Genomic DNA, 26,032 nt, shown 5'->3' with positions numbered 1-26,032 from the left:
CCATCACAATGTGAAGACTTTTTGGTTGCTGAGTTAATGATTACCACATGTTGATGCTCTTTCTGAAACAAACAGACAGAATTAAGTTAGCTGTAGGGTATCGTCTGAGAATTAAACTTGCACCGGTTACCCACTAAGCTATATATTCATAAAATGTGCAGAAATCAATTAATTATGTCACTGTCCCAATAAAGTCAGTGGCAACTTGTCGGTCTATATACACTAGTACCGATTAAAAAATTGTATTCACCACCTAATTTGCATGTCTAACTGCTTACAGCTCGCTTTTGGTGTGCCAAGACTTTAGACAAATGGAGATGACAGTTATGCAAATAATAAAAGCATGTCAAAGGATAAAATGGGTAATCTAAATGCAGAGCTTTTAAAAACAGTACATTTCTTTTACAAACCATTATGCAGAGGATTACTGAACATTTGTTGAACGTGCAATAATGGCAAATATTTTAACTATAGCTAAGTTCCCAAACACACAGTTTCCCCACCCAAAAAAAATGCTGACAGATGCTGCTGTTTTGTGGTGGAGCATCTGGAGCTTACACCGTGGCAATTAAGATCCAGATATTACATTTTTTCAAGCAACCTTAGGTAATAAATGGTCTCTGAATGCACAACAAATATTCTTTCCCCCCGCCTGTTCCAATAAGACTCAAGCTGCACAGAAATCAAAGAGTAGCTTGTTTTGCTGTAGAAAATGTAAACTAACTGGGAACAAATGGCATGTTGTTTAATGAGCTTCTCACTTCTAAATGACCTGGAAAAAAACACACCATATTTAGCTCTGTAAGCATATGTGGTCAACTTAGTTTTGGCCCAATAATCAAAAGGTTATAAAAATGCAAACGCTGCATATTAATGCAGTATTGCTGCCATTAAAGAAATCTGAGCTTTCAGTGAGTTACCTTCCAGGCCTATTGCTTCCGCTTGTTATGGAAACATACATGACCTGAGTCACCGATGTCACTGCTGTGAGTAAGAGCTGCCGACTGAGCTTCACTTCTAAATGCACCTAAAAAATAAAAAAAAAATCAACATACAATATTTGCATAGCCATGCCTCTTCTGGCAAACACAGAAAAACTTGAGATCAAGAAATATGGTCAACCAAATTGGAACGTGATGGAACAGATAAAACTTCTTCAAGCACACTCTCATTACTGATTCATATCATTTATTTGTTCAGCTGTACTTTATTCAGAAAGAATAGTTGAATATTAGCTTACATATGCAAATATTTCCTCAATGGCAAATAATGGCAATTTGCTTGAGAAAAATCCCTAAGTGTGCAAAAATGTTTACGCAAGTAGAATTAAAAAACAAAACAAAATTGTTGGGTAACATTCCTGAACCAAAAATTGGAATCATTTGTAATATGATTGCTCCTAACTTATTTTTCTTGATTGATTCATCGCAATACAAATGTTACTTATACTAGAAGGAACAAGAATATAAACAAAGCTAAAACTGAACACCAAATTTGAACATAATGTAAAAAAAAATGATTAAAAATGCATTCGTATTTTTAATATTTTTTTGTAATTAGATCAGTATGAATCATTAATTTTACAATTTTAGACAAATTTTGTTTGTGTAGCATTTTGGTCTTTTTTGGGTGATACATATTAACTTGATTTGCAATACCACCTAAGGACTTTGGCTGCCCGATGCAAGGAGGATTTATGCTTATTGGAGGTGTTACGAAGTCCAAACAATGGGGATCCATTCATCTACACCACTATTAAAAAGACCTTGGAGATTTGACCAATATAGGAATCCTGGCTGGTCTATAAATTTGCCTTAAGCCCCCATATGAAATTTTGACACACCATTTTAAGGAAGATGGGTCCGCAGACGCGGCCTGTTGGTTACCGGAGTTATGGGGTCGATCCACCTATGTGGAGTTTGCATGTTCTCCCCGGGATTGCGTGGATTTCCAGCGGGTACTCCGCCTCTACCCTCGCACACAATCAAAATTGCCCTTAGGTATGAAGGGTGGCCGTGAATGGTTCTCCGTCTACCTGTGCCCTGCGATTGGCTGCCATCGATTCAGGGTGTCCTCCACCTGGTGCCCATAGTTAGCTCGGATAGGCTACCACCCCACGACCTTTGTGAGGATAAGTTGTTCAGAAAATGAAAAAATTAAAGAGCGCAGACAGGTACATCAACGTAATAAACCAACGTAGACTAAATTCACATTCCGAACCGTTAAAAAAGTGTTGCATTTGAGATTAGATACCACAATACGTACTATTAAGAATTAGCCTTTAGTAAACAGTTGGGAATTCCCCATAAAATGGACTTTGGTTTGGAGAACATCAAAGTGAGGGGTGGGGCTTCTACCACAGTTGTGTGTTTGTCTGATAATTGATTTTAGTTTTAGTGCCTTTGGCACCTGTCGGCATTTTGAACCATAAAGTACTTTTTTTCATTGCATGTCAATGCGTAACTGACAAGTGCACACGCAAATACGTAATAACCTTTTATTACACCATAACACAGATTCCAAATGTACACAAGTGCCAACCACTCAGGTCAAAGTATTGATAGCTATTTGCGTTGTCAATTTTTTTCTTGGAACCCATACCCAAAATCAGAACAAAAATTATACTAACCAATCACATAAGTCTTAATGGACCCAAATAAAAAAACAAACAAAAACAACAACAGCAGTGAACATTTTGAATGTGCATAAGAACATAAAGTTAAAACTAAAAATGATGAAGTGCAAAATTCTTTGGAGGTTGGAAATTATGTTTTCAGTAATATATAAATAAGTTATAAAATAGAAGCTGTCAAAACAAAGAGCAGAGACAGACTTAAGGAAACAAAGGCAAGATGATTATTTTTAATTCAAGTAGGTGAATAAGAACTACATACACACATACACACTCGCACACACACACTCGCACGCACACACACACACTCGCGCGCACACACACACTCGCACGCACACACACACTCGCACGCACACACACACTCGCACGCACACACACTCGCACACACACACACACACACTCGCACACACACACTCGCACACTCGCACACACGCACGCACACACACACACACACACACACACACACACACACACACACACACACACACACACACACACACACACACACACACACACACACACACACACACACACACACACACACACACACACACACACACACACACACACACACAGCCACACACAGATCAACACGAGCGTGCGCACAAGCATTCGTAGTCTGGTCACTTTAAGGATTGAAGCCTCCACTGCCAACATTTTGTTAATATCACAGGCTGTTCATTAAGTGTTTGCCCCAAAATGATCACCAGTAAAAATCAGAGTTGATCTGGTGTAGGTAGCACAACTGTTTCTTCCACCGATGTAAAATAGTTCATAGTGTTTCAGCGATGTTTTAAAGTTCTGAAATATCCAATCAAAACCCTACTCACTATTCCATTATCACGGAATATTGGAGTCCCATCTACTTTTCACATATAAAGATGTCAAACAAACACTGACTGAGAAAAAAAAACAAGTCAATGCTAGCTTCTCATTTGTTTAAAATGTAAATCACATTTCAATGGTCATTTACTTGAACCACAGCCGATGGGAATGGTTACCAGTTGTCTCAGTTTAGTCACGTGAGATTGTTGAACACCGTTCATTTCTTCCTTTGGAAAACGTTGGCCAGCATAGCGCCCGACGTGGTCAGTTGCCCCATCTTGCTCAGGAACTTGGTCTTCGCATCCTCACCCACCAAACTGGATGCGATGGAAATTGAGCTATGACCAAAAATATCAATGAATAAGATAGCAAATCAAAGTGAAGCTTCTCTTTCTTACATTTTCACCTTGATGTACAATATTGTTACTTATGCATAAGTATAATTGAAATTTCAGTCTAGTCTTGTCCACAGGAATGCAGGCATGAGTTGCTAATAGGACGTTCTTTGGCTAGTACATTCCCAACCAGATGTTTTACGGTTAAACGGCTCCAAGACTTCCCCTTTAAAGTGTGCAGTTAGTTACAAGCTTCTGCTTTGCTCAACAAAACGACACACAAGACAATAAACCTAAATGGTTGTGATTTTGTATTACTCAACCAAACTCAAACACAACAGAGCCATAAATATAGTAAACATATTCCTTGAGAACACCTGACCAACAGACTCTACACAGTCGTACCTCTACTTACGAAATTAATTGGTGCCAAGACTTTTTCGTAACTTGAAAATTTCGTAAGCAGGTGTACTGTATATGTAAATTCTCTAATTTGTAACACGGTCCGCAAACAACTACCTAATAAACCCTCCAAAATTGGTCAAAGTGTCCTAATTTAGTATGAACGATGTGAGGAAATTATAAGGAAATGGTTTAATAATGTCTTAAAATAAATAAAGCATATGAAAATTTGTCCCGTGCCACCGAAATATATTCCTATGCGGCCGTTATAGATTTAATACTACTGTTTGTCCGTTAAATGGCGCAGAGAGCCCGTTCTACCAGGGCCGAAAGCGATCCACTTTGTAGTACATTTTAGACTTTTACGTGTGCTCTATGTGTGTGTACTTGTGTGAAAATATGTACCATGTTGCATTTGTAGTTTTTAATTGCTTAATAAGGGAAATTCAGAATAAAATAACGGATAAGGAAATGCATTTACTTTTTGGGGGATTTTGTAATTTTTTTTCATAACTCGAGTTACCCATTTGCATATAAAAAATGTTGTGACCTGAAAATTTCGTATATAAGGGCATTCGTGAGTAGAGGTATGACTGTAGTTGGAAGTGCTTTTTGCACTGAATGTGACTTAGCACAGCACTAACAGACATCATTGATGTTGCCAGAATACGTCTTCCACAACGGTTCTTTCTAAAGCACTATCACGGACCTAGACTAAATTAGCATTAAATTAGAAAAAAAATGAAGCATTGGTAACTGAACTAGCACTAAAATGAATTTCTGTACCACTGTGCAAAGTACTAATGAATTTAATGAAATATCGTTTGCACCTGTGCGTTGTCTGAAATGTACCTTGGTGGCATGTTTTTATTGTAATATGTATGCTCAACAGAGTATATACTTAAAATAATTAAAATAAGACAAGAAAGTCATTATTCTCACCCTTGGGGATCTCCCATTCCTCTGTTTTCCACCTTTATCTCACATTCTTTGACCATTGAGCTCAGAATCCCCTGCGGGGGAAAAATGACAGCTAAACACAACGATGACGTTAAGAAGGAATTGGTTCCTTAATAGGCCGACAGTCTGGAAACAGATTCCAGAGAGTCGGCTGATTGTTAGTCACCTTGGGAAAAATGCTCACATGAAAACAGGTCGCGTGAGATTTAGAGACACAGATAAAAGCAATAGGAGGTTTTAAGTACTTTGGGTGGACAGTGAGCAATTATCTCACCTCGTGCTCTGGTGAGAGCTGCTCCATGTCGGCCCGTAGACACCTGAGGCCAGGCAGGAAGTGGTTGACCATCACCTCCTCAGAAATGACTATGCATGTCAGGTCAAGGGGGTAGAAACAGCTCAATTCCATGAATGTATATGTATATTACGAAAAGCCTATTTTATGAGTTCAATTATTTAATTGTGTATAACAAAGTGAATCTCATTTGGAGGTACACAGTAAGAATCTTTTAGGACTTGAATCTCTGCCACAACTTTGTGGGAAATCCGAGGATCTTCCAACCTGCAGATCTATACATTTTTCAGAAGACTGACATAATAATAAAATATATGGGGGGGGGGGGGGGGGGGGGGGGTAAATCCTACTTTTGCAAACAAATCTTGATGATTGCCTAAACCAGTAGGCCCATTATTCTGAACCTCCATTCATTTTCCATAATTCTTATCCTCACTAGGGTTGTGGGTGGTGCTGGAGTGTATCCAGGGCAACTATGGGCACTAAGTGGGGGACACCCAGAAATGATGGCCAGCCAATTGCAGGGCACAAGGAGACCAGTAACTTATTCACTCTCATTCCTAGGGGTAATTTAGAGTGTTCAACTAGCCTACCCTCCGGCTCATCAAAATGTCAAGTTATTTCCAAAATCTGCAGGAATGCTAGATGTGGCAGATTTTTTACAATAAAACCAAACATTCCATTGTCATGCGCACATCTCTGAGCCATTTACACATTATAAGAGGCAGAAAAAGCCAATCAACATTGTTATGTGAGTGTTTAATATTGGGACCTGTGGCGCTGATGAGAAGAGGATAGTTTCGTGGGAGGTCAAGCATTGGAGGTTAGTGCCACCCCTTTCATCCAGAGCTGTACTGTACTTTGAAATGACAGCCTGACGATGAACCACAGGAATGAACCACTGACCGGCGACGCTACCGATATACATGTGGAAGAGGGTGGAGCTCCCAGGAGACGCAAAGCAGAAAGAAAAGCGTGTGAAGCTAAAAGATGTACCAACGGAAAGAGGGCTGAAAAAGCTATTCTGGGCAAAGAGAACCAAGCACTGAAGCTAATGTTCACTTGTTTTTTCTCTCACGCTCTCTTTTACTTAACCAACCTTGTAATTATGTCTAGTCCTCCCCCCAAAAAGTAGGGGATGAACTTTTTTCTTCTTTTGCTCCCTGCCAAACGACAGAAGAACTCTGCCAAGACACACACAGAAGTGAACCGCAAGCTAGGGGCTACTCAAGATACACATCAAGGGTAGCACTAGAGCAGCTCAATGTGAAGTGACCCCAAACACCCAGTGACAGAAAAAGGATACAACAGCAGGAGAGGGCGCTGTAGGCCTCAAACAGCTGTGTGGCAATGTCGATTCTCTTGTTGTCCACTGCTTGACTGTTGTTAGCCTGTGCCAGCTTATGTAGGTGTGGCAATACGACTGGACCAAGGAGGAGAAATGTCAGGTGAGCCAGTGTCGGCGGCAATAAAAAGATGTTTTTCTGTTGTTCTCATTTTGCATACACTCATCTCTAAAGCGAGGCTCCGCATTGGGCCCGACCCGTCCGAACGTCCTGATTATTTCCATGTGCAAAGAGTGCTGATCTTGATACTGAGGGTCCTCTAGAAAGGCAGCCAACTGCATCTTGACACGTTCTTGTAGCTAAAACACAGGTAACATTTTCTGAATTGTAACAGGACATTTCACTTTTGCAGAATTCTGGAGATGTTTCTGGACACCATACCTCTTTTTGTGTCACTGTCTCCATTATTGTACCAAAGGCAGGAATTGTGGATATCCTCACAGAGCTAAACAAAGCAGAAAATTAATGTTTAAAAAAAAAAAAGTGTATGGTGACACTATATAACTTTCATCAGAAAAAATGCCATTACGTCATGAGAACAGATTTAAAAAAATAATTAAGCTGTTGTAGTATCAAAAAGGCAATAAGAGTGCGATATTGGCTGGAATTTATGTAATTAAATAATCAAAAAATAATAATAGAATTTGTAGGGCATTGAAGTGTAAAAAAAAGAACTATAACTTACACAATGTTCATTTTAAATAATAAGTTCTAAAATAAAAATAAACACAAAATAAAGGAAAAAGAAAATATCTAAATGTGTCATTTCAAAGGAATCCTTGCCATATCATAAAAGGAAAATAATCTTCAAAAAATAAAAAATACAACCATGCATTAACACTTAGTACTATACACTAAGTTTAGCGGCAGAACAAAAATCGTTCGGTTAATTTTATTTATCTTATTTGTTGTCGTATCCGATTAATTTAGCAAAGGACAGGCGCTAGAAGCAAAGATTTACATTTATATTGTATAACATGTTTACTATGACTAATACTAATACTTCAATGCATTAAGGGATTCCAAATTAATTAAATCAAAGTTTTATATATGACAAACGTATTACAAACTAAATATTTAATGTTGTTTAATTTCTTGGTTAAAAAGACCGACTGAGAGAGAATGATGTGGTGAAATCTAGCTGCATTCCAAGAGTGTTACTGCCTATTTCCTCATCAATTTTTTTTAAGAATGTAGATGTGGAGAGCACAGTAAATTGTTGAAGTCATCCTAGAGCCAATTAATATTTCAGTTCTGCAAAGCCCCCTCAATATTCAAGCCACTAAATTATTCTAATAAGACAGGGCAACGACACATTAAATTAATGTTCACCTTAGCTCATTATAGCTATTTGACACTGTTAAAATGCAGCCAGCAAGATGTGTTGTTCACAAAGAGTTGTTCATTCGTCGATTGACTCACAATTCAGGGCCATTGCATAGCGTTATAAGCGCCGGGGCCGCCCGGCGATCTACTAATGCTTCACTCATGCCTCGGAGAATCAACTGCAAACCCACCACAGAGCGGGATGAGAGAGGAGAGGACGGACAGAAGAAGGGGTGATAACAGAAGGTAGCAGGGATATTATAGGACACAAAAAAGGGAGAAAAAATGGACAGAATTGGGGGTGAGAACCAGCCACTAGCTGAGGGTTTGGTCAGGAGGAGGGCATCAGCCTCAATGGATCGGTCAAAATGAAAGGGAGCTGCATGCTTGGGTTGAGCAATGTAGACAGTGTGCAAACATTGACGCGAGACGTAAACTGACAGGACGATGACGGACAGATGTGATGTTTAGCCTGATCCTATACAAGTGCAACTCCATCCAACCACTGCAAATTAATTCAAGTAATAATAACCAACAGCATCATTGGAAAACACTGGAGTGATGTAGTTGCTCTAGATAGGTTGACTGCTATAGTGTGATGACTATCAAGCGGCAAAGAGAAGGGGGGGAGAGACGCTGCGCAGGTGACTATTACTGTTGTTAATATTGATCCACTTACATTTCAGGGTCGGAGGACAGTGTGATGAGAGCCGGCACCACTCTCTGAGCAACCAGCGTCTCATTCACCCCCTTCACCAGCAGCTGATCGGGTGGGACAGAGCCAGACGTGATGTCACAGAGGAGGGCGGTGCATTGGACAAGAGTGAGCGACACCGCCAATAGATAGAAAGAAAATAATAAATAAAATTGTGAAATAATGCAAAGAAAGAAAGGAGGGAGAACATAAAAATAAGGAGCAATAAATGGAAAGCAAGCTATGCTTTCCAGATATACAATTAACAACCAACACACAACATGGCAAAGTAGAGCACAAAGACTGTTATCCTATCTGTGGGATCTACGCACAAAAACTCCAAATCACATTGAACCCACTTTTCATTCCAAAATAGTGAACAATTAATGAATCTGATCCAGGATCAGTGGTGAACCACAACATTTCATTCAGTAGTTATGTGGAAAATGGTGGGCAGCTACACACTATGGAATGGTGACAGAGAGGCGTGTGTGTGGAAAACGGGAAGTAAAAATAAAAAAATAAAAGAGCGGGTCATGAATTCAGCTGAGCACTCCTCCTTACACAATTCAATTAAGAAAGACCAGTTAGGACAATATAGTATAACGTTACAAAAAAAAAAAACTTCTTAAATGTGTGGACACAGCTTGTTGGAAAGAATGATATATTTTTTTACGGTTTATTTATATTGCATTAGTCAGCACTTTGTTGCCTGGAGCCCTGCAAAAAAACTGCTCAACAGCAACAGGGGGAAAAAGAGGTAAGCTGCATCTCAGTATTATATTTCCCGAATGACCAGAATGACTGAAATAATGAAGAACTTATGTACAATTAAATTAAACTTCCAAAAATGTTTGCTGACTAAAGCATTTTAGTGAGACATCTACAGATAATTATGTGGTGAGGTTTGAAACTTGTAAAAAGCCTGATTGAAATGGGGGTGCTGATTCAGGCACTTATTTTTGGCTATCAGACCTAAATCTGATTTACAGGGTTTACATTTGGAGTTTAACATGACACACAGATTACACAGCAGATAACCCAAGCAAAGCTAACACAGCGCAGTAAAATGGGTTACATTTGAGTTACAAATTAAACATTTCAACTACAACAATGAATCAACATTAATTTTATACTTAGGTTTTTTTTTATGTAAAGCAAAACATAAATATATTTTTTTATGTCAAAAATGATCAACGGTTTGTTTAACGAAAATTTGTTGTAATTTCCTCTACTGTACCTCAAACATCCGTGCTGATGTACATCGAACAAGGGCAGAGGTGTGTACCACTCCATACCACAAAACAGTGAGCAGTAACTCATGGTAGACTGGATTGGCACTAAAAAAGATAGACAGATGTCAGACACTTGTTTAACCATTGTGTAACCTTTGGGTATGTTATCTGTTTGTGTACTCGTCTCACCCCAGCTCTATAAAAGAAGCTTTCAGGCTATCGAGAGGTGCATGGGACAAAGACAGTGTTGTCATAACATCCTCTAAGAAACCCACTAACAGCTTGCGATCATCCTCCTTCAGAGAGACAGGAAAAAAAAAACATTATTGATCCATAACTCTAAAATAAAAAGCTGAAAAAAGACTACAGCATGCAAAAATTAGGTGTATATGTTGTATCTGGAAAAAAAACAAGTGGAAAATATTGCTGTTACCTGGTTATAACACGTCAATACACCTGTGGCATAGATAGGGACGGTGGCTTTGGTAAGAATACCATTCCCCGATGAAGCATCTATAAACGAAAAATTCAAGTCGATAAGTATTTAAAAACAAGACAGCAAATAAAAAGCGACATTTTCTTTGAAAGGACATGTATTGTTCAAGTGTTCCAAACTCACCGAAATTCTCTTCAGACAGACGAAGAATCTCTTGGAATTGAGGTTTAACCTGCAAAATATATTTCCGATGAACAAAATAACAATTTTATTGATGAAATGTATGCTGAGAATAAGGGTGGCATGAATTAAATTCACAGGCTTTAACATTCAGCCTAAGTGCTACAATCACAGGTGCAAAACTCAAGGCTCGGGAGCCAAATTAGGCCTGTGACATCAATTTGTGGCCTGTGAAAGTAAATGATGAGCTTTGACTTTATGGTTCTCACTGAAATAAAATGTACACACTATTTTCGCAGTCCTCAATGAAAGATTGAAGATGATGGAAATAATAAAAGTTATTTTATCTTTTTAAAATAAATAAACCATAAATAACTAAACATTTATTCCAAAAAACAGGGAGACAATATTCACTGTTGCCTTATTTGTTTTTATAAGAAAAACAAACAGATGAAAAAACAATTAAAAAATTAAAGTTTTTTGTCCGTTTTTCTAGGAAACAGGATTTGGACCATTTTTAGCTTCACCAACTATCAAAACATTTCTTTAATTGGATAATCAATTAGTTGTCAATTGATGCTGGCAGACAATGGCCCTCAAAGGGAAACCACAACTAAGATAGTGCTTTTGACACCCATTTTATATGAAGGTTTGATTTACCTTGGTGTTAGTGAAAATCTTTCCAAAGGTTCGACAAAATCTCCAAAAAAAGCGAGAGAACTCATGAACGCAGGTGGAAGAGGTCACATTGATGCGGCCCACAATCTCAATGAGCTGAGGAAGCCTTCACATAGATATGAGAAAATATGAAATAGATCAGGCTTAATATATGTACTCATTTTCAATGTGTCTGTTTCTCACAGCTGGTTGACCACCCAAAGTAGGCTTTCCCAGCCGGTGGTTCCTTCGTGCTCCAGTTGGTGGTCGTAAAGAAGCAGCAGGGCACTCAGCATCTCCCTGCTTCCAATGATGGTAGCCATATCCTGGAGGGGAGAAGCTGGCCTGGGGAAGCGGGTAACTGCAAGGACAAACACAGTACATAATAACCAATAAATCTACAGTTGGGAACACTGAGGCTTCTTCTGCACTCATCAGTATACCCTCTATTGCAGGTATGTCTCCCTGCAGTTTGGCTCGGCTGGTGAAAGGTGCATTTTGCAGCACTACAGCGAACAGCGGGGGTATCAGACTCTGAAGTGCTGACAGAAACATGTGCAGCTTGTGCTCATCCAGGCCATGCTCCCCCTGCTACAAAATCAAGATGTGTCAAGTATCAAATCAGGACTAATGGAGTTCAAAAAACAAGTTGCAATGTTAAAACGCACCAAGAGGAGCTTCTCTATACGTGCCAAGAGAGAAGGGATGAGAGAAGTATAAAGTGTTCCCAATTCTGTTGTCCAGGCAGCAAATGCAGGGATGAAGACCTGGTGAACAGCACTGACTACCCTTTCTGAAGGGTCACCCAATGCCAGCAGCATCAGCTCAAAACCCTAACGCAAAACAGAATGTAATGAATTTTGAACACAGATTAACAACAATCAGTTATCCGAACCGTCAAGCAGGGTGCTACACTGAGTTCGTAGTTTCACTTAATTTTCCTTCTTTTGGAGGCATTTTGGTCCAATTTGTGGGAACAATTCTAGGAAAACCCTTTAGCAGGCCAGCAGGATTGCAGCCCACAGCAGCAAGGCCTTAAGTTTCACTGGCTCACACTCACAGTCAGCCTCGCATAAACAAAGAAGCTTTCTGGTTCATTATTAGTGACTTTAGAATTGACAAATTTGCTCCAGGACAAACTGTCTGAAAGTTCTCACACTGAAAACCTACGAGAAAGTCACTTGAGATGAATGGAGACATTTATGCATCTTCCGTTAATAGTTTGAGAAATGTGTGTGGGCCTAGTGCGCCAAAGCAATAAATCATAAAAAAAACTAAATAAAAATACTACTAGGTATAATCAGTTAGTAAGAGAGTGATGTACTGTATATTACCCAATGCTGAGAGGAAATGTGGAGTTTGTGAAAAGTAAAGCTTTGAATTTTACCCTCTAAATAATTACCTGAGAGTATTTATCAGCATCATCTATGTAAGCCATGATAATCCCAAGACTTTTGACCACAGCTTCTCTGACCATGTCAGCCTTGTCCTCAGCCAGCATCTGCTGCAGCATGGACAAAACTAGTGAGCTTCGAATTTCCTTCTGTAGGAAAAGAATCAAAACCAGACATTTTGTCAATATCGATTTTTTTTCCCCAACAGGCCAACATTTTCTTTTTAATTAACTCACAGGAAAGTATGGTGCTAAGGCTCCACAAGACTCTGCCACAAGGAGTCTTCTCTCTGGATATTTGTGGTTAATCTGAAAAGGGAGGGTGTAAGAGTGTAAAATTGTGACAGAGACGATGAGAATGCCAAAACAGCAAAAGAGACAGACAAGCAGCTGCCACAGAATGGAAACAAGGCAACTAACATCTACATGCTGACCCTGTGGAAAAAACTAGTTGTGTTTCTGGGCAGATTCTAAAACCCCCAAAATGGTCAGCAGTTGATTCCATGGAATCCGACTTTCAATCAATAGCTTGAAAGTGTTCCTTCAAGCTTTACTTTTTTTTTCAAAATTGTTCTATTTTTTAATTAAAATAATACATTCGTTCATATCCTCACAAGAGTCACAGGGCACATGGTTATTCATGTAAATATTGCTCCTAAGCAGAACCTAACACAGGTTGTAGGTGGTAGTGTTTCAGGGCTGCTAATAAGCGTTTCACACTGCATATATAAAAAGCTGGCAAAATGTTATGTGGAGTTCAGCTCCAGATCAACCACTAATGCCTTACACACAGGACTGCTGAGAGGAAAGAGGTGGAGAAAAGAGGGTTTAGTTGGCCATGTATAGTGTACCTGTTCCCAGCACTGAGGAAGAAGTTCTTCCTCAACTCTCCTGGGACCCACGTGCCTCGCAAACGCAACACATCCAGTCAAGATCATTTGTCTTTAATAAACGAAGAATTCTGCGTTAAATTCATAGACTGACACATTGTGAACAAGTTGCATTAGTGTCAGAGTATGCTTACCTCTGTTCATCATCCGGTCTCTTGATTAAGTTAAAAAGGATATGGAGAAGGTCGTCTCTTTCTTTGGACTTTGGATGAAGGCAGGCAGTACACAAAATAAGAGGGATCAGCTCCTGTGGGATACAAATGGAGAAGGAATATAATGTGGTCAATAATGTAGTATATAGCACGACAAGTAACACATTCATTTCCTTGGTTAAAATATTTTCCCTTGTTTAAGGGTTCAGTCAGAGTACAAACAGATGGATTTTTGATACAAGGGTTTCTTGGCCCAACTCTGGTAAAACCAACATTCCTGCCACAAACACACGCACACACAAGTATACTTTCATACAGGCTCAAATTAGAGAGTTCATACCGAATTATGAATGTTTTTGTAGTCTTTTTCCCTGCTCCAGCGCTTGAAGAGCATAAGAAAACCTCAACACCCTTTTGGGCTAAAGGAGAGTTTCTGGGTAAAGATAGACTGTGATGAGTCACACCGACCCAGCCCAGTAAGAGCACACTTATAAAAAGTCGAAATATTTATTTTATCTTAAGTGTTAGGGAGAAATGACTTGATAAAATTGCAAATAAACTTTAAATTCAACCCTGCAGTTGGGCACAATGAGCGCCCGAGGGTCTGGTATGCACCCATGGGGCCAGGAAAGGCCTAAGAGGTCACAACTTGTGGGAGGGGACAAGGTCACCTCTCCGGTCGGAAAGGGACCTAAATTGATGCGTGCACTTCAGAAGGTCCAACTAAATTCTGGCTCACCTCTACCCACAGCCTAGGTTCTAGTAACACTCCAGTGCACATTGAAGAAAGTACGGATTTGGAATCGTCTCAGTGTGTAATTTTGAAAACAAGACAGCAGCAAGCTAAAATATTTCAGCTCAGGCATACATCAATAATACTTACAAATGCTCAAAGCTTAAGTTTACACACTTAGAGAAGGTAAAGTAATTGACAGCCGTTTCTGGCCACCATAATGTCAACTCTCTACAATGCAGGGTTTGGACAAAACTAGCGTGAAAATGTTAACATAAAACACCCACCCATCCATAAATCACGGTTTATCTATTCCTGCTTCCCGAAACTTTTTTTTTTTCCTGTCGTGACGGAAAGACTCGGCGAGAAACGATGGTGCTGGATGCGCTGACACTATATGCCTTTCCACGTCATTTACAAACGTTATTTTGGAATAATTTCCGCCAGTGAGTTCCAGGTGCACACACACACACACATCCATCCATCCATACATCACATTTTATAAGGATTAAGGAATAGATTAAGCGTGATTTATGGATGGGTAGATGTTTTATAACTCCCGTCACGACAGGAAAACAAAGTGTTCCGGGAAGCACCTAGAAACTCGCTGGCGGACCAATCAGCCACGCGGTGAGTTGAGGGCACATCATGTAAAAACAACGATTCCTACATCAACCCTGCTTTCAGTTGTAACAAATAAAAGTTGAGTTTATACACAGAAGGTGAAGAAGTTCAATCACTCATCTATTAGGATCCGACAGCGGTTTCTGGCCAACATAAAAAAAATTCAACTCTCCACATTGCAAGATTTGGACAAACGTAGTGAGAGAATCTTAAGATACATACAGAGTCTACCGTTCGGTCTACCAAGATTAACAAGGGTGACATTAGTAAAATGTCTTCCATCACTTTTAGACGGCAAAGGTTTATTATGTCTCATAATAACATTATCGTCTGTGTGGAAGCTACTTTGAGTATATGCCGAAATCGATATATTCTAATTTCACATAACTTGCACTGCAGTCTAAATCGGCAGCAACGTGTAGTCCGGAAAACACGGTAAACATATTTCCAGTAAAGGGTATAACATATATACCTACCAAGATTAGTTTAATTGAAGTAAACCTTTCACTGATTTAGCACAAAATTTGCTTTCATCTCAGTCCTTTCATTATGTTTGTGCTGCATTTTTCTGTAATACCTTGAATCCTGGAACATGAAAATTATACCTAGACCCCAGCTCTAAGGTTTTTTTTAGCACTTTGTTTAAACGGACAAAAAAAGCACATTATAGTAGCCTAAAAAGCATAATAGGGCAAACATTGTATTGGGACAATAATGACATGTTGGAAAACAATAAGCTATTGCTTAGCTAAATTAATAATTTACCCTGACTGATAGTGTAGCCAGGTGGCAGGCAGCATTTCAAAATATCGTTCGGCCGTTTGAAACACCTCTTGTTCTAAAGTATCACTATCTAACAAACGAAGGTGTGTCTACTCGTTCATAATGGTAGGAGATTCAAGTTGCAGCTCACAATTGTGTGACTTAGTACAAAATCTGAATTTCTCAAAACAGCCCTCAGTGTTTTGTGGCGTGTTTTTTGTGCATTCTTGCACTTTAGCTTGCTTTGTTTTATTTCACAAAGAGATTAAATTTCCTTTAACTGTAGGTGGTTAACTAAAACAACATGACCATGGCAACGTATGCAAAGCAGGGTGAGTATGAACAACTCAGACAAGACTTACCTCCTATCAGGTTACACTATATACCACACACAATTAACTTAGTGACCACAACCAGCATGGGTGCTTTTGAAAATTCCAAAATCTTGCACTATGAAAATTGATTTCCAATTATTTCACTCTACAGAGACATAAAATTGATGCATAAAATGTGTTATGGTATCCTCATGCTAAAATACAGAATGGAAATACACGAGTAGTTTTGAAGTATTTCATTAGACTGGAGGTGAATGAAAGTTTAGGATAGATCAGATTTATTATGGGTGAACAATTTTCACAGTAGCTCTCAAATGGCTGGAACAATCCTCTAATCGATTGCAAAACTCCCAAAAATGCCATTCAATCTAAAAACCACTTATCCTTGTTAGCCTCGCTGCGGGCTGGAGCCTATCCCAGCTGATCTTAGGCGAACGGTAAACTGAAATCAGTCGAAGGATATACACAGGGACAGACAACCATTCACACTCACAATTACACTGCTGTGGACATCGATCCCACGCTGCCACCAGCAAAGCCAAGGCTAATAAACCACTGCGCCATCAACACCCCCCCCCCCACCCCAACAAAAAAAAAACTGAGTAGCAAAGGAGAGGTGGGCAGTGCATTTATGCCTAAAAAGGAGAATAAAGTATGTTTTTATATGTTTAAAATAAATCCTTAAACTGATAGCAGTTCCTCATAGTAAAATTCTGTATTCTTATCAGATTTTACATAGACTTCAACTCATGCCAAAATATGGTAACTTGACTTACAAGTGCCTCAATATACAGGTTTTTTTTGAGTTACAAGGAAGTGAGCATTCATTGAGTCAATTTTATTTTTGCTTTCCGTTCCAGACAAAAATGGACTCAAATGTGATATTCTAAACTCAAAAACCAAATCTACTACACTTTGCAATTGTATGTTGCCCTTATTTAATTACTGTGCACGTCAGAAAACAACTTAACTATAAAATACATTCAATGTATTACATTATTATACTAGAATTATCATTTTTTTCTAACCTTTTACTTGTTCATGCTTCTAATTTTATATTGCTATTATTATTATTATTATTATTATTATTTTGTGCATTAAAAACATGATGAAGACTTATGGTGGTTTTATACACCGGATGGATTACTGGATTAATTAAATTGGCAAAGTGTAATTTCATTTAAGTGATTTGTGTTGCAAACTAGGTCAGTAAATGAATTATATACACGTGTGAGTTATGGTATCAACGGGGATTCATGTTGGGGAGAAAATACACAATTCACTGGCCAGACTACAAGTGTAGCAGACAAGCATGCAATACAGCGTGTTTGGGCTTGTGTGAGGAACCATGCAAATGAGCGTTTGAAGGACTCACCTGGCAAAGATGTGCAACCATTCTCTAGAAGAGAGGCATGCGTGAGTGAGAAAATGAGTGAGACGAAAAGAGAAGAAGAAAAATAAAGCCAGTGAAGGCAAACAGAGCTTAAACATGAGTGGCAGACAACACATTTGAGGCTGCATGATCGCTGGTGAGTAGGGACGATAGACAATTAATAGATGGACACACAACAGCAAGTGTATTTGTATAGATGCAATAGTCTGTACTTCAATTATTTTGGCTTTAATCAATTATAATAGTTATGCTTGAGGCGCCTATTTGAAGGATGTAGCTAAAAAAGTGTGGCCAGAGAGCATGTTCCAATTATTTGGAAATTACACTCCACAGCCTCCCTGGAAAGGTTCAATCAAGGGTACTGGATATGGGGTTTATCCAAAAGTGCTTTGTATTATCGGGTAACCGTACCCCTGATATGCGTCATTGAGTCAAGATAGCTTGGAGTAAGTCAAACCCATTTCCAGTGAGGGTTGGACTTCAACAAGCTGCCCTGTTTGTGTCATGTGTTCTGTTCATAACTTTTATAGACATAACATCTAGGCGCATCCCAAGCATTCAGAGGGTCTAGTATATTCACCTCAGAGTTGCATCTCTGCTTTTTGCACTTTCTTTGGCTTCATCAAGCCACAATCTACAACTAATACAGAAATGGTTTGCAACAGAGTGCGAAAAAGTGTGTGAATCAGCTACTACAAATCTGAAACCCAAGGTCTTTAGGCAGAAAAGGTAGAAAGACCTCTTCAGGTGAAGTATGATGTCGTTCCAAAAGTGGATGAGTTAAGTATCTCTGGTTTTGAACCTGAGTTGAAAGGTAAAGCTCTCTATTTATCGGTCGATCTATGTTCCTACCCTCTGCGATAGTCACAAGCGGTGGGTGGTGACAGAGAGAACAATGTCGGTCATCTGTTCACTTAATTCAGCTCAAAATACATAATTAACATCAAACATATTTGTTGCTGCGTCCCTATCTATTGAATAGTAAATGATGAATGGTGTTGTGATGATTGAGTAGAGAAAATTATTTACCTCTCTTTTAGCTAGGAGGACATTTGGGACAATATGAGGGAGACAGCGACCCAGCATTAACATCACACTTTCTTCACTATCTGCTATACGAGAAACCTGAAGACGAAAGAAGAATGTTGCACTCTGTCAGATAATATTTGTTTTTTGAAATTGTGAATCAAGATGTATATATTAACCTCTGCTCCAAGGCGGCTGTCTGAGGACATTCTGCAGAAGGATAGCAGGGCTTGCTGGAAAGCTGGGGATAATTTCCTGCTTTGACAAAAAAAAACGCTTTCTTGAGTCTGTATAACACATAAACCATTAATAATGACTGTCTTGAATTACTTGACTGTGCTAAATTCAGGTTGAGCCTAAGAATACATACAACAACCTGCCGCCATCTAGTGGCTAGCCAAGAGGAGTAGCATCTAATAAATGAACTGCGTAGAGCAGGGCTAGGCAAACTTTTCGGCCCCGGGGCCACATTGACTTCAAAATTTTGACAGATGGGCCGGGTCAGCACAAGATACAATACATATAAAAAAAACTGCACCCGTTAACAGTACATATGAAACCTAAACAGAAAAAAGGACTAAAGTATTAACACACTCATAACGCATCATTAAAGTAAAAAGTATAAAGAACAAAGTAAAGTAAAAAGGAATGTATAAAGATATATTAAAATGTAATAAAAAATAAGTTTTTTTTCTTCTTGAATTTCATTCATAAGGTCAAAATAAATTTTGTCAAGTGCTTTATCTGTTTATCTTTTCTTCATTTTGAAATAAATGACCGTATCAACTGCATTGATTGACATTATGAAGTTTTGTCCTTGTTATATTGATGATCACCTACCTGTTTGGCTGGTCAGAATGCACAGGAGGCTGACTTTTAAGCTTATTATGAGACTGTGCTGTGTTCTGTGTAGAGGCTGACTCACTTTGAAGCTCCGAAACACCCTGGATGTCATTGTACTGTCCCTTATCTGGGCGAGACTGAGGACAGAATATATACACAACACATCCAGTTGGTTGCAACCACTGTAATGTAAAATATACTAACACCCCACAAGCCTTCATGATTTTACCACAGAGAGCGGGTCAGCAGACGAAGTGATAGCAGTGCAAAATGATGTATCAGAAGTATTCTGGGAGCTACAGTCAAGGGCGACTGGTGGCAGGTTAGAGACCGTCTGCTTCATTGTCTGAATCTCGCTGTGGGGGAAATAAGAAATTATAGTTTACTTACATAAAAAACACACTTTGCAAATGCAATGAAAAAAAAATGGTTGCAACAGTAAAATAATATTTAGAAATGTTAAACATAGACCACTACCACTCTTCTTAAATTCATACGAATGTCGATTTTACAAATAGAAAAATGAGAATAACCACAAAAGAGTCGTACTGCAATGTAATCCTAGACTATGCAATCATCCATGTTAAAGAGGTATATGTTTATTTTGTCACTGACAAAGAGCCTTCTTTCTAATGTGGTAGTATTAGGGAGAGTATAAATGGACACAGATAAAACCACTATTAGACAACTGCCGGCTTTAATGGATACTGTTAATCATGGTCATTCCAAATTAGACTGCTTTGCAATGAGAACCACATTAAAGAGTTTAGACACCTATTCAAACATGTAGAAGACAACAATAAGTTTGGAAATAAGTAGATTAAGTCTAAGAAAATGCCAATGTTTAATTAATTGTTTCTAAAGGTTAATGGCAGACAGCTTGCCTACATTTGCCTCCATTAGGAGACACTTCTTATAATTGTCCATTGAAAATAATTGTAAAGGTACGAGAACTGAGCAGATCTTGTTGTGCAATTTAATGCCAGAGCTACGTCCTACGAGTAACATTCATACTACCACAAATTTTGGACTGTCAGGCACAACTTACAATAAGCAGCAGACACAAAACCTTAGAAGAAAAGTGTGTTTTTGAATATATGATGAGAGGAAAGGTATAAGCTTATAGTCAGTAAATTTAATCATCTTATCTCTGGCCCAGTAGCCGAGTGGTTAACACGTCGGCCTCACAATTATGGGGTCATGGGTTTTGATCCCTTGTTGGTCCTAACTGTGTGGAGGTTGCATATTCTCCCCGGGCTTGTGTGGATTTTTTCCAGATACTCCGATTTCTCCCCACATCCCAAAAACATGTAATTGCCCCTTGGTATGAATGTGTGCGTGAATGATTGTATGTCTCCTTGTGCATGTCGACTGACTGGCCCCCGATTCAGGTTGTCCCCCACCTGATGTCCATAGATAGCTGACATAGGGTCCAGGACCCCACGCGACCCTTGTGAGGATAAGCGGTTCAGAAAATGATTGAATGAATGGTTATCTCTGACATTAGAAGGACAGTCGGTTAATTAATGACTCTATATAGTCCGTATGTATACATGCAAATGGTTGAGAATCCATTTAAAAAATGTTTATATATATATATATAAACCAGACTGGTCATATCACAAACATATACAGACTGACAAACCTCTGAAGCTTCTTTATCTGTTCAGCTAAATTCTCCTTCTCATTATTGAGTAGGCTGATTTGGTACTCCAACTCTTCAACGACCTCTGCCTGTTGCTGTAAGGAAGGAATGAAAACAACATAACTTTAAATTAATGTAGTTTTAATGGCTATGTACCTTTAAATAAAAAAAGTGTACTTTTTTTGTTTAAACAGTCGACATTTTTCCTCAACTCATTTAAATAGTAGAGGGAAACAAAAAAAAAACCTGTTGTAAAAGGTCAGGCTTCCTAGAGGGATCTTGCCCAGCACAGTGTACAGTGAGATCTACAAAATCTGTTCCGACTTCTACATCAACCATATCTCTCCTTGGAGAAGGAGAGGAACCACGATTTCTGTAGAGCTGCAACAGGTCAGGAGGCTTTGGAATGTTGAGACCAACATCATCCCATAGCTCAAAATCCTGGAAAGACATAAAAAATATATAGTTATTTGTTATCTTTAAATGTACAACTGTACAACAATAAACCAATTTTGATAAAAAGTTTCATGAAAATGTAATGCTGAAAATTTATAAAGTATTGAAATGTCTTTAAATTGTGGTATACTATATATTGGTTTATTTTGTATCGTACAGTATTTCTATTCCAATATATTATCACTACAGGTGAAATGGAGGCTCATTCAGCTAACTGTATGCAAGTGGCTGGGCACACCATGGGTTGGATGCCATTGAAATTTAATTGAGAAATCAACAATTAAAATAGAAGTCTCATTATAATATGTACATACTAAAGACTGAATAAGTAATTTTGAATTAAATAAATGGTTACGGTGCACAAATAACTTTACCTGATCATCATTTTCATCTGAGAAGGTGATGGATGTGAGTTTGTATTCATTCTTCAAAAGATATTCATTCACAAGGAAGTTTAAGGCTCGCTTCTCTAGTGGGCGTATCGGCTCCTGCGGCACACATGAAAGAATCTATAAAACATTGTGTGTGTTTTGTACCCCTGAAGGATGTAAAAGATGTAGCCAGTTTGTCACTGTTAACAGACCAGATGATTTGAACCTTTCCAACACTCACAGCCCACCTGAATTTCAGGCCCTGACTTGAAGTTCTTTCTTTCTTGAGAAGGCACTGCATTCTCTGTCAATAGAAATAATAAAGGGGGGTACAAAAATAGGGGATGAGTTCAGATGGGACTTGCTCGGAATTTGTTTTAGGAGAGAATGTGACAGAAACTCGGGGGGAGAAGTTTAAAAAGCGCCACACCTGCTGCCTGAGTCAAGTTGGCGCGCAGAGCCTGAATGGTCTCCTTTGCTTTCCGTAGCTCAAACTCCAGCACTGGACAGAGAGTGACAGCGCGCCCGCACACACACACACACACACGCACACACAAACGCACACACACACACACACACACACACGATCACGCACACATACACAAGAAGCGCAATCAAACAAAGACAGGGAACAAACAAATAAAATAAAGATGGTAGTGAAAAACACAGCAAAGATATTGAGAGTCTAAAAATAAAACAACACAAGAGGGTAGGCATGCAAATCATGGATCCGAGGAACACATCCTCATTAGGGTAGAAAGGGGTGCTGGAGCCTATCCCAGCTGACTTCGCGCCAGAGGCAGGTAACACCCTGAATCGAGGTCCAGCCAATCGCAGGGCACAAGGAGAAGAAAGAACAATTTACACTCACACTCATACCTAGGGGCAATTTAGAGTGTCCAATCAGTTCAATTCAACTTGTAGGAGGAAATCGGAGTATGCGGAGAAAACTCACACAGGTGGACTGACCTGGATTTGAACCCAAGACCCCAGAGCTGTGAGGCCAACGTCCTAACCATTTGTGCCGCCATATATAATATATTATATATATGTATATAAATGTTTATTATATATATATATATATATATATGTATGTATGTATGTATGTATGTATGTATGTATGTATGTATGTATGTATGTATGTATGTATGTATGTATGTATATATATATATATATATATATATATATATATATATATATATATATATATATATATATATATATATATATATATATATATATATATATATATATATATATATATATATATATATATATATATATATATATATATATATATATATATATATATATATATATATATATATATATATATATATATATATATATATATATATATATATATATATATATATATATATATATATATATATATATATATATATATATATATATATATATATATATATATATATATATATATATATATATATATATATATATATATATATATATATATATATATATATATATATATATATATATATATATATATATATATATATATATATAGGCAGTACGGTTAAAAACTATTCACTTATGTGTGCAAACATATACATATGGATTTGTGTGTGTGTGTGTTTATACATGTACATGAATTTATACATGTACATGTATTTGAACCATATTGCATATATACTACAGACTAGGCCTGTGTTAATAACATTTTTTAGTGTGGGTCAAAACACAAAAGGTTGTTTTGATAAAAGAAAAGGTCAAAGCAATGGAGCAGAAAAATAAAATTGCATTTTTGTGCACTGATCTTCTCCAATGATTACACTATATATATTTTGAATAACTTTGAATCTACTTCTGTACTAGATCTAATATATGGATTGCTTAGTATACTTACGAATGCAATAGAGTATATAACATTTTAGTAATACCTTCCATGCTTGCAGATGAGTGCACAGGATGCAATCAAAAATAAAAACAAAATTCAATCCAGAAGAAAGGGGGATAATAATGACACAGAAAACTAGTCAGGATGAAGTGACTTGTCCAGCATTGTCAAGTGAGGCTTGATCAACATCAGGTAAAAGCCAGTGGACCCCGAGTCAGACAGCTGTGGGCAGGCCCCTGAATTAAGCTCGTATGTAGAGGTACCACTGTATTCTGTATTGATTCAGCTACTTCCCGTGTTTTTACTGATATTTTTCCCACTCGAATTGTGGCTTTTTAATCAAAGTCCTGGCAGAAGATGTTTATCTTACCCGCTAACCGCTCATCTGATTCTCGATTGCCGTCATCCGAGTATCGTGCAAAGTCCAGAGAGTCCAAGGTGCTGATGCTGCCTGCTCGATCTATATTCACATAAAAATAAAGAGAAAGACAGCAGTGAAAATTAAGATCTTTGACTAGGACTTAAAAAAAATGTCCGGCGGCTTGGGTGGTTAGCTTGTCGACCTCACAGCACTGGGGTCCTGGGTTCAAATCCAGGTCGGTCCACCTGTGTGGAGTTTGAGGTTCTCCCCAGACCTGTGTAGGTTTTCTCCGGGTACTCCGGTTTTCGCCCACATTCCAAAGACATGCATGGTGGGGTGATTGAACACTCTAAATTGCACCTAGTTATGAGTGTGAGCGTGAATGTCTGTTTGTCTCCCTGTGCCCTCCGATTGGCTGGCCACCGATTCACCTCTAGCCCTTTTAATGTATCAAAAGACTGAATTCATTGGACAATATGGTTAAACTGTTGAGGCACTATAGGTGGTGTCAACTCCACAGTACTGACGTGACGCTCCTATTGGTGCGTTCGGGACTGAGCCCTCTCATCAGTGGTTTCCATATTTTACCTCACAAGTTAGCGGGGAGCCATATGCACTAGAGGTAAGATCGGACTGAAAAAAATACAGCCCGACCCGACCCGCGGGTATTAAAATAAAAAATAGTATAAGGAACAGAATAATGAAATGCATTAACTTTTTGGGGGATTTCGTGATTTGGATCTTATTCGTATCTCGGGTCACTCATTTGCATATTTAAAAAATCGTAACCTGGAAATTTTGTACCTAGAGGCATTCGTAAGTAGAGGAATGACTATGTCGCCAGATATTGGTTTGTTTTTGTCAAATGCACAAGAGCAGTTACTCACTCAAAGGTCCACCGGGTCCAATAGCTTGATCTTTGGCAGGTGGCGTGCCGCTCTGCCGTTCGAAATTCCCCGGGTTGGAGAAATAATCCCTCAACCTCGGGAGCTCCCTTCCCGCTTCCAACAGTTCTGTGTGAAACTCCAGGGCCGTGAGGATATATTGATCACGCAATAGCTGAGATGCAATGACATCCACCGAAACTCGCGTCTCTGCGTTGCCTGTCATAGCGGCTGTGGCCGCAGAAGAGAACGAGATGCCGTCGCCGTTTGGGCTCGTTCGGTTGCTGGGGAGCAACAGAGGCGGGTGCTCGACGTCTGCGGGTGGGGAAAAGAGATTGCCCGGCGGCGGCCCCGGCGCCCCGTCACTCGGGCTACACTCGCTGTCAATCGTCTCGTTAGGTCGTCGTTCACTCTCCTCTTCAGAGTCACTCATATTAAACGGGTTCACCGATGCCATGTTTGCAATAAATAGATGTTGTTGTTTCTGTTAGTTTTTTGTTTGTTTGTTTTTTTTAGCTTGAAAAGCTAAGCTAATCAGAGCTGCTTCCTGAATGGGTGTCGAGCAAGCTGGGTTCTGGGATTGGAGTCTCGCGCGATCGACTCTGCACAGTGTCACATGACGTTTGTTGACAAATTATCACGACAAAACTTAAAAATATAATCAATCGTTTCCTCTCAAACCCACAAATTCTTAAACTTTAGAAGTTAATTGTAAAGACACAACTCTCATTTGGGCAGGTCTACCTAAAATATGGTTGAATATCAGAAACACTAATCACGTAGTAAAAAATAATCAAAATCTATATCAAATCTTAATTAGGCAGAGTAAAACTGATTTTTTACCGTAAACTGAATCGTTTAAAAACCCGTCAATAATGCTGTAAATTAAGAGGATTTTCAGGAGAAAATCGCTCCCATTACGTCCGTCGGATTTGAGCCCACCAAGTTTTCTGACGCAACATGGTCGTTTCTCTCTTTAC

General features: G+C 38.7%; 2 protein-coding genes across 7 annotated transcripts; both read right to left on the bottom strand.

Moving 5' to 3' along the window:
- Positions 1-285: 285 nt before the first annotated feature.
- On the bottom strand, positions 286-3,241 carry LOC144209519 (uncharacterized). Its single transcript, XM_077735886.1, has 3 exons — positions 2,036-3,241; positions 921-1,027; positions 286-772 (listed from the first exon to the last, which is right to left on the bottom strand). Exons 1-3 carry the CDS (start codon positions 2,057-2,059, stop codon positions 583-585), a joined length of 321 nt encoding a protein of 106 aa, XP_077592012.1. The 5' UTR covers positions 2,060-3,241; the 3' UTR covers positions 286-582.
- relch (RAB11 binding and LisH domain, coiled-coil and HEAT repeat containing) lies at positions 3,238-25,999 on the bottom strand. Of its 6 annotated transcripts, none has more exons than XM_077735878.1 (31): positions 25,056-25,999; positions 24,178-24,267; positions 22,374-22,445; positions 22,192-22,247; positions 21,947-22,060; positions 21,363-21,557; positions 21,117-21,211; positions 19,701-19,827; positions 19,469-19,608; positions 18,808-18,883; positions 18,632-18,727; positions 17,585-17,608; positions 13,738-13,850; positions 13,565-13,655; positions 12,951-13,022; positions 12,723-12,863; positions 11,989-12,153; positions 11,764-11,911; positions 11,525-11,681; positions 11,324-11,447; positions 10,667-10,715; positions 10,481-10,560; positions 10,237-10,343; positions 10,053-10,152; positions 8,215-8,297; positions 7,174-7,237; positions 6,953-7,091; positions 6,753-6,869; positions 5,429-5,517; positions 5,137-5,207; positions 3,238-3,795 (listed from the first exon to the last, which is right to left on the bottom strand). In XM_077735878.1, the coding sequence occupies exons 1-31, from the start codon at positions 25,507-25,509 to the stop codon at positions 3,675-3,677; spliced, it is 3,570 nt and encodes a 1,189-aa protein (XP_077592004.1). In that variant the 5' UTR covers positions 25,510-25,999; the 3' UTR covers positions 3,238-3,674. The 6 variants fall into 6 exon arrangements, with proteins under 6 accessions (XP_077592004.1, XP_077592003.1, XP_077592005.1 ...); XM_077735877.1 differs by lacking the exon at positions 8,215-8,297 and adding an exon at positions 8,798-8,880 and having other exon boundaries at positions 25,056-25,998; XM_077735879.1 differs by lacking the exons at positions 8,215-8,297; positions 17,585-17,608 and adding an exon at positions 8,798-8,880 and having other exon boundaries at positions 25,056-25,998.
- Between the last annotated feature and the right edge of the window lie 33 nt (positions 26,000-26,032).

The sequence above is a fragment of the Stigmatopora nigra genome, chromosome 16 (genome assembly GCF_051989575.1).
Source record: "Stigmatopora nigra isolate UIUO_SnigA chromosome 16, RoL_Snig_1.1, whole genome shotgun sequence".
NCBI lineage: Eukaryota > Metazoa > Chordata > Actinopteri > Syngnathiformes > Syngnathidae > Stigmatopora > Stigmatopora nigra.
This window is presented reverse-complemented; position numbering and strand designations above follow the sequence as displayed.

What these genes read in the sequence shown, in the direction of transcription:
- LOC144209519 (XM_077735886.1), bottom strand. Translation starts at nt 2,059, where the DNA reads ATGGCAGCCAATCGCAGGGCACAG. An exon ending in CAGCCAATCGCAGGGCACAG is followed by an intron (nt 1,028 to 2,035) that starts GTAGACGGAGAA and finishes TTTATTTTTTAG; the next exon opens with GTGCATTTAGAAGTGAAGCT. An exon ending in GGAAGCAATAGGCCTGGAAG is followed by an intron (nt 773 to 920) that starts GTAACTCACTGA and finishes GTTTTTTTCCAG; the next exon opens with GTCATTTAGAAGTGAGAAGC.
- relch (XM_077735878.1), bottom strand. Translation starts at nt 25,509, where the DNA reads ATGGCATCGGTGAACCCGTTTAATATGAGTGACTCTGAAGAGGAGAGT. An exon ending in AGACATACCTGCAATAGAGG is followed by an intron (nt 11,682 to 11,763) that starts GTATACTGATGA and finishes TTGTCCTTGCAG; the next exon opens with TTACCCGCTTCCCCAGGCCA. An exon ending in TCTGTCTGAAGAGAATTTCG is followed by an intron (nt 10,561 to 10,666) that starts GTGAGTTTGGAA and finishes TTTCGTTTATAG; the next exon opens with ATGCTTCATCGGGGAATGGT.